The sequence below is a fragment of the Myxine glutinosa genome, chromosome 10 (assembly GCF_964187855.1).
Source record: "Myxine glutinosa chromosome 10, kmMyxGlut1.1, whole genome shotgun sequence".
Lineage (NCBI taxonomy): Eukaryota > Metazoa > Chordata > Myxini > Myxiniformes > Myxinidae > Myxine > Myxine glutinosa.
Window position 1 is genome coordinate 53651688 of NC_136270.1, and position 11583 is coordinate 53663270.

Genomic DNA, 11583 nt, shown 5'->3' on the forward strand with positions numbered 1-11583 from the left:
ACTTTCGTGCATCTGGAGGGGGGGGGTGGGGGGGTGGGGTGGGGTGTCAAGCGTGTTGGAGCCTGGCTCAGCTTTTTGATGGGTGAAGGGTCCACCAAATGTTCCTCGCCACGTACCTGACCATGCCCTCGCCCAGTAAAAATTTGGATTTGCGAAAATTGGGAAGCCGGCAGGCTTTCGATCATCCACTTCGGGTCGTGACATGATGGCTTGACGGATACCATTGTTGTCGGGTTTCTTTCCTCGCATAATGTACGTCGTGTGGTGTGATCCTCTGGCATGGGAACGAGGCGTGTGCACTGTTCGCTGAATCACCATCTTGCCTATTTCTCCCACAAAGCATAGCTTAGCTTTGGGGCGGGTAAAAATGCAGCTAGTTTTATTTTTTGTTACAACTTTTTATCGTTTTTCATTAATGCAGTGATTTCTCGTGAATTTGTGCCATCTGATTTCATACTTTGCTTTTTAGTTTTCGTTTTTTATATATTTTTTTGACATCTGAATGGGAAATGTGGGGTCCTGGCCAAGGAGGTTGGAAACATGCGGCAGCCTGTTTTGTAAAGGTGATGTGAAATTGTCTAATTGGGGAAAGATGACTTGTTCCATGACTGTGGGGGGTTACATTTGTTAAATAGGTTCTTTAATTTCTGGCTCTCCAACAACCTTGTTTTTGTATGTATTAATTATTTCATGTTGTGCAGATTACTAAGGAAAATGCTGTGATGACCAGTAGTATTCCTTTGGGGTCTACCTTCCTTTGTGCAGTGTTTTAATCCTCATCGACCGAAGATTTGGATTGTCCGTTATATTTAAAATGATCAGCATGATTGGCACCGGATGGGCACATTCATCCGCATATGTCCGTCCACTCGCTACTCGGTGGTTTGAATTGAGGTCACTAACCAAAAGCTACCAGAGCTCGCTATCAGCCTTGCAGACTTCCTGAACTCTTCAAACCGACAGATTGCCTTTCCTAATGCTGCAACAACAACAACATGCATTTTAATACCATTTTCCCTGCTAGAGTGGGTGTTAGCCTTGCGGTCCCCATGACGAACTTCTCCATTTTGACGTATTTTCTGCATCTCTCCTTGTTAACCCCTTGACCGCATTTCTTCTTCCACCATCTTTAGCCTAGTCTTTCTCAGTCTTCCCCATCCTCTACTTCCTTCTACATTCATTTCCATCACTCTTCTCAACCAGTCACTTTCATCCTTCCTCAACACATGACCAAACCATCTCAACCTGTTCCTCTTCACAGCATCAATCACAGGCTCTATTCCCATCATCTTTCGCAATTCATAATTTGTCTTCCTCTGTCTCAACGATACTCTGCACATCCACCGAACGATTCGCATTTCCACCCTTTCCAGCCTTCGTTGCTGCTCTACGTTCATTACCGATGTCTCGCTCCCATAAAGCATAACACTTCTCACACATGCAGCATACACCTTTCCCTTTAGCTTCAACGACACTCCCCTCCTCATCAGCACGCCACTCAGTTCCCGAAACTTCTTCCATGCACATCTCACTCAAGCAACCGTTGCAGAGTCTGATCCATCTTCTCCATTCAGCATGTCTCCGAGGTAGCAAAATGTTTTCACACCTTCCAGCTTCACGCCGTCTCCAAGATCCAACTCAACATTTCCTCCCTCTGTGCACACCTTACATTTGAATGTAGCTGCCACACTGGTTAATGACCCTCAGTCCACTACATTTTTGATGAACCCACTCAGCGCACATTGTAGATTGAATGGAGTTCACTCCGACACCCGTCCTGCACACAGCACATGGCCACTTCCCAGTTCTTTCCACCTCACCACATGCTTTACCACTTGCCATCACCTTCGTTTTTCCGATATTCACCTTCAGACCTTTTGTCTCCATACACTCCTTCCACTTGTTCATTTTTTCCTTCAGTCCATCCATACTCTCCGCAATCAACACCAGATCATCTGCATACGACAACTCCCATGGTAAACCCTCCTTTACCTTCTGAGCCAGCACCTCCATCACAGCTACAAATGGTAGTGGACTTGGTACCGACCCCTGATGCACTCCCACCTTCACCTCAAACTCACCACTGTTCCCGTCCTTCGTCCTTACAGCTGTGCGCGCTCTTTTGTACATTGCCATCACTACTCTGATCAACCATTCCTCCACTCCTAACTTCCTCAATGCCCATGCCAATACTTCGCGTGGAACCCCATCGAATGCTTTCTCCAGATCAACAAACCCAAGAAACAACCTCTTCCTCTTCTCCATGTCCTTCTCCTGCAACTGCCTCACAATAAAGAGCACATCTGTCGTTCCTCTTCCTGGCATAAATCCAAACTGCATTTCGTCGATCTTCACCTTCTTCCTTATCCTCCTCCAACACCCTTTCCAATACCTTCATTCCATGCTCCAATAACTTTATCGCTCGGTACGAGCCACACTCCAGAGGGTCACCTTTCCCCTTGTATAGAGGGACGAGGGTACTCAGTTCCCAAGCCACTGGAATGCGGCCTTCTTTCACCACCAGATTACAGATCTCTGCCATTCTCTTCACACCCCAACTTCCCGCTGCCTTCAAAATATCTCCCAACTCCCATCAGCCCTCCTGCTTTTCTACTCTTCATTGCTTTTATCGCTTCCTCAACTTCCTCCTCGGTTATCTTCTCTGCCGGTCCTAAAACTGGGTTACTCTCTATGTTGCCATCCCATTCATTCTCTGTATTCAACAGCATTTCCATATATCTTTTCCATCTTCCTTTAATTCTCCAACATTTCCCTTTAGTGTACAATTTAGCAATGTACAAAATACAACAACCCCTTTTTTTTTTGTCTTTCCCTCGCGGTCCCCATGTGCTGTTTTTGTCTTTCCCTCGCGGTCCCCATGTACTGTCTTTCCCTCGCGGTCCCCATGTACTGTCTTTGTCTTTCCCTCGCGGTCCCCATGTACTGTCTTTGTCTTTCCCTCGCGGTCCCTATGTGCTGTCTTTGTCTTTCCCTCGCGGTCCCCATGTGCTGTTTTTGTCTTTCCCTCGCGGTCCCCATGTACTGTCTTTCCCTCGCGGTCCCCATGTGCTGTCTTTGTCTTTCCCTCGCGGTCCCCATGTGCTGTTTTTGTCTTTCCCTCGCGGTCCCCATGTGCTGTCTTTGTCTTTCCCTCGCGGTCCCTATGTGCTGTCTTTGTCTTTCCCTCGCGGTCCCCATGTGCTGTCTTTGTCTTTCCCTCGTGGTCCCCATGTACTGTCTTTGTCTTTCCCTCGCGGTCCCCATGTGCTGTTTTTGTCTTTCCCTCGCGGTCCCCATGTACTGTCTTTCCCTCGCAGTCCCCATGTACTGTCTTTCCCTCGCGGTCCCCATGTACTGTCTTTGTCTTTCCCTCGCGGTCCCCATGTACTGTCTTTGTCTTTCCCTCGCGGTCCCCATGTACTGTCTTTGTCTTTCCCTCGCGGTCCCCATGTGCTGTTTTTGTCTTTCCCTCGCGGTCCCCATGTACTGTCTTTCCCTCGCGGTCCTCATGTACTGTCTTTCCCTCGCGGTCCCCATGTACTGTCTTTCCCTCGCGGTCCCCATGTACTGTCTTTCCCTCGCGGTCCCCATGTACTGTCTTTCCCTCGCGGTCCCCATGTACTGTCTTTCCCTCGCGGTCCCCATGTACTGTCTTTCCCTCGCGGTCCCCATGTACTGTCTTTGTCTTTCCCTCGCGGTCCCCATGTGCTGTTTTTGTCTTTCCCTCGCGGTCCCCATGTACTGTCTTTGTCTTTCCCTCGCGGTCCCTATGTGCTGTCTTTGTCTTTCCCTCGCGGTCCCCATGTACTGTCTTTCCCTCGCGGTCCCCATGTGCTGTCTTTCCCTCGCGGTCCCCATGTGCTGTCTTTGTCTTTCCCTCGCGGTCCCCATGTGCTGTTTTTGTCTTTCCCTCGCGGTCCCCATGTACTGTCTTTGTCTTTCCCTCGCGGTCCCCATGTACTGTCTTTGTCTTTCCCTCGCGGTCCCCATGTACTGTCTTTGTCTTTCCCTCGCGGTCCCCATGTACTGTCTTTGTCTTTCCCTCGCGGTCCCCATGTGCTGTCTTTGTCTTTCCCTCGCGGTCCCCATGTGCTGTTTTTGTCTTTCCCTCATGGTCCCCATGTACTCTTTCCCTCGCGGTCCCCATGTACTGTCTTTGTCTTTCCCTCGCGGTCCCCATGTGCTGTTTTTGTCTTTCCCTCGCGGTCCCCATGTACTGTCTTTGTCTTTCCCTCGCGGTCCCCCTGTACTGTCTTTGTCTTTCCCTTGCGGTCCCTATGTGCTGTTTTTGTCTTTCCCTCGCGGTCCCCATGTACTGTCTTTCCCTCGCGGTCCCCATGTACTGTCTTTGTCTTTCCCTCGCGGTCCCCATGTACTGTCTTTGTCTTTCCCTCGCGGTCCCCATGTACTGTCTTTCCCTCGCGGTCCCCATGTACTGTCTTTGTCTTTCCCTCGCGGTCCCCATGTGCTGTTTTTGTCTTTCCCTCGCGGTCCCTATGTGCTGTCTTTGTCTTTCCCTCGCGGTCCCCATGTGCTGTTTTTGTCTTTCCCTCGCGGTCCCCATGTACTGTCTTTCCCTCGCGGTCCCCATGTACTGTCTTTGTCTTTCCCTCGCGGTTGTCAGCTCTTTCACGAGCCTCGATTCAGTATAGAAAGAAAAAAAAAAAAAAAAAAAAAAAATCCCATCTGGGTCCACAACGATTTGTCCCACTTCATCCTTCAAGCAACTCGCCCCCATCACATCACACCTCTCTTTCGCTATCTGCTTTGCAATCCTGAATACCGCTCTCTGACCCTCTTCCGAATCTAAGTGTTCTCCGAACATTTTCCTACATGTCTCCTGCGCCTTTGCTGCCTCGTTCTTTGCAGCCTTCTTGGCTGCCTTATAACTTTCATGCTCTGCTTTTTCTGCTCCCGTACCCTTCGCCTTCTGCCACTCCTTGAACTTCTTCCTCTTCTTGTCAATCCTCTTTCCAACTTCATCATCCCACCACCATGTTTCCGAGTGCCTCGGTGGTCCTTTTGTCCATCCACATACCTCACCAACGGCTCCCAAAAGACGATCTTTCATTGACATCCAACCACTTTCAAGCTCAACCACATCATCCTCGACCCGACTCAGCCTCTCTTTTAATGCCTCCCTTACTGTCACCTCTTTCAACCTCCACACCTTCATTCTCGGTTGGTACTTCACCCGCCGAGCTCTCCTCGCACCTTTCACCCTTATGTCGCAGACAACCAAGTGGTGCTGTGAAACAGCCTCCTCCCCCGGGATCACCTTTGTGTCCCGGAGGTGCCCCCTATCTCGCCCGACGCACCATCAGGTAGTCAACAGTTGTCGTCGACCCACCTAACGTGTATGTAACAAGCTTATTATCCCCTTTCTGGAACTGAGTATTACAAATCAACAAATCAGCTCCATCAGCAAACTCCAAAATCCTTTCACCTTCTCCATTTCTCACACCATATCCGTAACCCCCATGAACTCCCTCAAAACCATCCATACTCCTTCCCACATGTCCATTTAGGTCTCCTCCTACCACAACAACTTCCTCATCTTTTACGTTTTCCATCAGCTTCTCTATCACACACCAGAACTTGTCCTTCTCTTCATCGCTCCGACCAACCTGCGAAGCATATCCCGAGATGATGTTCACCAAGAGCTTTCCAATCATCATTTTCACCATCATCAACCTATCACTCACTCTGGTCACACTCACCACACTGTCTACAAACTCCTCAGAAAACAGGACAGCAACACCATTCACGCCCTCCGGGCACCCTTGCCACACAAACTTGTATTTCTGTCCCTGCCTACCCTTCACCATTCTCACACCACTTCCCTTCCATCTCGTCTCTTGCACACAACATATGTCCACTCTTCTTCTGACCAATACATCCACCACTTATCCTGATCTCCCTGTCATTGTCCCTACATTCCATGTCCCAAACCTCAGAAACCGATCTCCACTTCGGGCTGTACCTTGCCCATATGTAGTTGTAATTGTCATGGTTCTCTTTTTGAGGCAATGTTTTTATGGCCTCATCCTCATCCACTTAGTAAAGGTATCAATTGGAGTTTATCGGATTCTGATTGGGAGTCAACAACATCATGATGGTTCCGTTTAGACCGACCCGTTTAATATACGCACAAGAATTAAGGAAGGAAAATTGAACAAAATTCAGATTGTTTTTCTTGCAGAAATTGATTTGACTATTTGAGTGAATCTGGACATAAAGCAACCCTCTGTGTGGAGAGCGCAGTGGACTTGCGGATGTTGACATATGATAAATGTAGACGTGGGGATTCGTGACTGCACATCACATTTACAAACGTAGATCTATAATGTACATCGTACATTTAGTGTTTTATATTCAGGTTCAAAATTACACTAAATACTATAGAAGGAAAGAAATTTGTTTGTGGTAAATGGCAAAAATAAGTATTAAAAAACCTTTCCAGAAAGAAACCTGAGGGTAAAATTACATGGGATAGGCCACTTTACAAACATTCCTGACGTCATTGAGACAAACACGCATCAGTGAGGAAACAACATTTTAAATCTTTGATGCTTTCCTAATTGTTCTTCACATTTCAGATTTATACACCTTCCATGAATTGACAAAGCCTTGGTTTATGTTAGCCTCAAAATGTGTGAAGTTGCAGTACTCTATCTATAGCAGAGATCCTAACATTACTTTCGCCTGTGAGTAAACACGGTCACAATCAAAATGGTGTGCAATCAAATGCGCAAATACCAACCTGGTTGGCATAGTAACGAGGGAGCTTACAGCGTTTAAGTTCCACTTCCATTTCCTCCCCTTCCTGACCATCGTTTTCCTCTTCATCCTCGTTATCCATTTCATCCTGACCGGTTTCCGACCAATCATCGGTGGCGAGCCGCCGAGCGTGGTTCACATAGTCCAGACGACGCCTGCACAAAACCATAGAGGGAAAACAATGTCAATAATCATTGGTGTGGTACAGAAAGATGAACATCCCCCAATATATTTCACTAATCTACCAGCTATGGTGCCATTATGGTTAGTCTATTCGCTCTGAGCCTGGGAGATCGGCAGTTCGATTCTGACCCTGGCCGAGGTCCAGGAGATCGGCAGTTCGATTCTTGACCCTAGCCAAAGTCCAGATCGGCAGTTCGATTCTGACCCTGGCCGAGGTCCAGGAGATCGGCAGCTCGATTCTGACCCTGGCCGAGGTCCAGGAGATCGGCAGTTCGATTCTGACCCTGGCCGAGGTCCAGGAGATCGGCAGTTCGATTCTGACCCTGGCCGAGGTCCAGGAGATCGGCAGTTCGATTCTGACCCTAGCCAAAGTCCAGGAGATCGGCAGTTCGATTCTGACCCTGGCCGAGGTCCAGGAGATCGGCAGTTCGATTCTGACCCTGGCCGAGGTCCAGGAGATCGGCAGTTCGATTGTGACCCTTGCCGAGGTCCAGGAGATTGGTAGTTCGATTCTGACCCTGGCTGAGTCAAACCACAGTTTTGAAATGGTACGTGGGCTTCCTCGATTGATGCTCAGCAGTTAAAAAGGATGGCGCACAGACAAACAACCATAGGTTGGCAATCATATAGCACAACCTTTGATCAGCCTAATGGTCTCATGTTGCATTGAAGTTTATTGTAAGGGAATTCATATATACTGTATATGTATACATGAAGCAGTGTGATGAAGAATTTAGTGAGCTCTAGTCTTGTTTCTCTTTTTCTTTTCTCATTTTTGGAGGCCGAGAGAACCTCAATCAAGGGAGCCATCGGGGAAATTAATTTGTGAACCAGTTATTTTTATCATCAAATAATTTCGCTCATTCATGATGGACTTTTCTTCTTCCATAAACAGGTAAATAAGGTAAATGTTGCGTTGTTAAATTTGAATGCAAGGCCTGGTGTTTTGACCTGCAGCAGTTACAAATGGAGTGTCCCGGATCTACTCCTGTGAATGCAAATGTTGAGAAACAAAACAAGGGACATCTTCCATTCTGTCTTAATAAACTCTCTCAACAATGTGGGGTGCCTTGGCCATTGCTCAGTTGCCCACTGAATTATTATTATTACTTGCAAAAACCGAAGATTTTTCAAGTATATTGGTTGGTCTTGTGCGTTATTTTGTGATACCAAGACCCCAATACTCTCTTGATGTAAATGTGAATCGGAGAGTGCCACCTGGTGGTACCTGGTATTACAAATATCTTAATATACGATCGTGTACCATAAAATATTAAATACTAGCAGGGGTACCAACGTCTGGCGCTGTTTTAACGCTGTTGAAATTTAAAAGAAATCAAAAAAGATTTTCTATTTTTTGTGTGGGCCTAAATGACTTGCCTACAATGACTAAGGAATGGGGTTGAGGAACATTTAATTATACACAGGCAGTGGACAAAAAAAAATGGAAACGCCAATAGAATGGCACTTAATAGAGTGTTGGGATAGCCCGTGCATCCAGGAAGGCATGGATACGACCTGGAATGGAGTCGAGGGTCTGGAACTGTTCTGCAGGAAAGTGGCACCATTTTTCCACAAGGAAGTCCTCTGCTTCACGTAGGTTTGATGGAGGCAGAAACCACTGTCTTAGGTCCCTCTCCAGGCAGTCACACAAATTATCTATGGGATTGAGGTCTGACGATTGGGAGGGCCATGGAATATGGTTAACATCGTCTTCATGCTCCTTGCAACACCCAGTGACATGTACACTGTGGACCGGAGGACTGTCATTGTGAAAGACACCGCTCCCAGCAGGGAACAAATGCTGCATCATGGGATGTAGACAATTACTCAGGATGGTAAGGTAGCACGTCACATCAACCCTGCCTTCTAATAGAATGAGTGCACACAGGCCATGCCAGGAAAACGTGCCCCACACCATGATGGAACCACCATAACCATTCACTGCTGGAAGTTGGAAGCAGACACTCGGGATCGTAGGGCTCCCTGTGCTGTCACCACACATGAAGACATCCATTCATTGAGGACATGGTGAAAGACGACTCATCAGACCATATCACATTCCTCCAACGCTCTGCAGTCCACGACTCATCAGACCATATCACATTCCTCCAATGCTCTGCAGTCCACAACTCATCAGAGCACATCACATTCCTCCAACGCTCTGCAGTCCACGACTCATCAGACCATATCACATTCCTCCAACGCTTTGCAGTCCACAACTCATCAGAGCACATCACATTCCTCCAACGCTCTGCAGTCCACGACTCATCAGACCATATCACATTCCTCCAACGCTCTGCAGTCCACGACTCATCAGACCAGATCACATTCCTCCAACGCTCTGTAGTCCACAACTCATCAGAGCACATCACATTCCTCCAACGCTCTGCAGTCCACGACTCATCAGACCATATCACATTCCTCCAACACTCTGCTGTCCAAGACTCATCAGACCAGATCACATTCCTCCAACGCTCTGCAGTCCACGACTCATCAGACCAGATCACATTCCTCCAACGCTCTGCAGTCCATTGCCCATGCTCCTTGCACCGTTGGACCCACAAACGGGCATTACCAGGTGTTATGAACGGTTTGTACATAGCAACCCGGACATGATATCACACAGCGTGAAGTTCCCTTCTGACCATTAGAGGACACAGGATGCTCACAACCCACATTGAACTGCGTACACAGTTTGTCCGCCATTGCTCTCCTGTTTCACCTCGCAGTCCTGGCCAATGCCCGTGTATAATGCTAGCCGAGTATGTGCTTCCACCCTATGTTGCCCTTTTTCTGCCCACAATTATGACAGCTTTCTTTCTTTTTTTTCCAGGCTGACATCAACTTTGAGACGGTTCCTTGTGACACGTTAGCAAGACAGCTCCTTTGTCACTGAAGTTCCTGCCAAACGCGCACCAACAATTACACCCTGTCCGAAGTCACTGAGGTGCCCTCCTGTGGCTTTGCTGGCTCTCAATACCGAACTCGAGCTGCAGCTCACTTACATATACACGAGGAGAGAACTTCCGGGAAGAGATTGGCATATTTCACATGCCGGTCACTTTGTGTGGTGCCCCCCATACTTTGCATATACAGTAAGGGCTGTCAGTGTACCCTGAGGTCTCCATGTTTTTGTCCACTACCTGTATACAAGCAGCAAGGTTGGCTGATACAGTAAGGGCTGTCAGTGTACCCTGACGTCCCCATGTTTTTGTCCACTACCTGTATACAAGCAGCAAGGTTGGCTGATACAGTAAAGGCTGTCCGTGTACCCTGACATCTCCTGGTTTTTGTCCACTACCTGTATACAAGCAGCAAGGTTGGCTGATACAGTAAGGGCTGTCCGTGTACCCTGACGTCTCCATGTTTTTGTCCACTACCTGTATACAAGCAGCAAGGTTGGCTGATACAGTAAGAGCTGTCCGTGTACCCTGACGTCTCCATGTTTTTGTCCACTACCTGTATACAAGCAGCAAGGTTGGCTGATACAGTAAGGGCTGTCAGTGTACCCTGACGTCCCCATGTTTTTGTCCACTACCTGTATACAAGCAGCAAGGTTGGCTGATACAGTAAAGGCTGTCCGTGTACCCTGACATCTCCTGGTTTTTGTCCACTACCTGTATACAAGCAGCAAGGTTGGCTGATACAGTAAGGGCTGTCCGTGTACCCTGACGTCTCCATGTTTTTGTCCACTACCTGTATACAAGCAGCAAGGTTGGCTGATACAGTAAGAGCTGTCCGTGTACCCTGACGTCTCCATGTTTTTGTCCACTACCTGTATACAAGCAGCAAGGTTGGCTGATACAGTAAGAGCTGTCCGTGTACCCTGACGTCTCCATGTTTTTGAGTTGTGGAGTACATCATGTGGTGTTTTGATTAAATTAATCAATGAAGCGACGGGTAAAATGTTCGAGTTGTTCAAATATAAAACATTCACAGCACAATAAAATGTTTTTAAACCACGAGTGGGCCCAGGTGGTGAAGACAGAAGAGCAGAGGGACAGACTGAAAGGAACTTTTCCATGTACCTCACTCTTGTAAAAAGATAGATAGATAGATAGAGACAGAGACAGAGAGAGATGGACAGACAGATTTGGACGGACGGACAAAGAGAGAAACGCACGATTTCTGTAGTCCAAGGAGCTGTTCTCGTCGCTCAGTCTGTCCGCGCTCCTCGCCTCGACTCTTGTACTGTGCGAGTCGCGGATGCGGACGTTTCGTGCTGTTTGCTTCTGTGGTCACGGCTAGACCCAAGTCCAGGGCTTCCGACAACCGATCCATGTACGAGCACGGCAGCAGGTGACGCTGCACTAAAAACTCAGCTTTGAATACCGGACAGGACAAGGCGCAGCAAAAACAACGGAGGTACAGTTTGTATCGGATATAATACACTGTATATAATAATTGCTGAGTTGGTGGGGTTGATCACCACAAAATGCCTCCATACCACACACATTTTAGTTTATATCTCATTATCGGAGATGAGGCAATTAAACATTGAAAGAGCAAGAAATTAACTCATTACACCGTGAATGGTTGCACCACCTGCTACACCGCCCTAGCGATCGCGTGCCCGTGCCTTCGCTTTGCCGTACCTGTACCGCTGTACTTGTGGGA

General features: G+C 47.8%; 1 protein-coding gene across 2 annotated transcripts in view; it reads right to left on the reverse strand.

The window, feature by feature from the left end:
* The window catches only part of SNUPN (snurportin 1), a 148950-nt gene extending 137590 nt beyond the window's left edge, over window positions 1-11360 (reverse strand). For both annotated transcript variants that reach the window (XM_068127699.2, XM_068127698.2), the window contains exons 1-2: window positions 11090-11360; window positions 6764-6935 (exon numbers count right to left, since the gene is read on the reverse strand). In XM_068127699.2, the coding sequence (XP_067983800.2) occupies window positions 6764-6935; window positions 11090-11247 (330 nt within the window). In that variant the 5' untranslated portion in view covers window positions 11248-11360. The remainder of the gene's footprint in view (window positions 1-6763; window positions 6936-11089) is intronic.
* Between the last annotated feature and the right edge of the window lie 223 nt (window positions 11361-11583).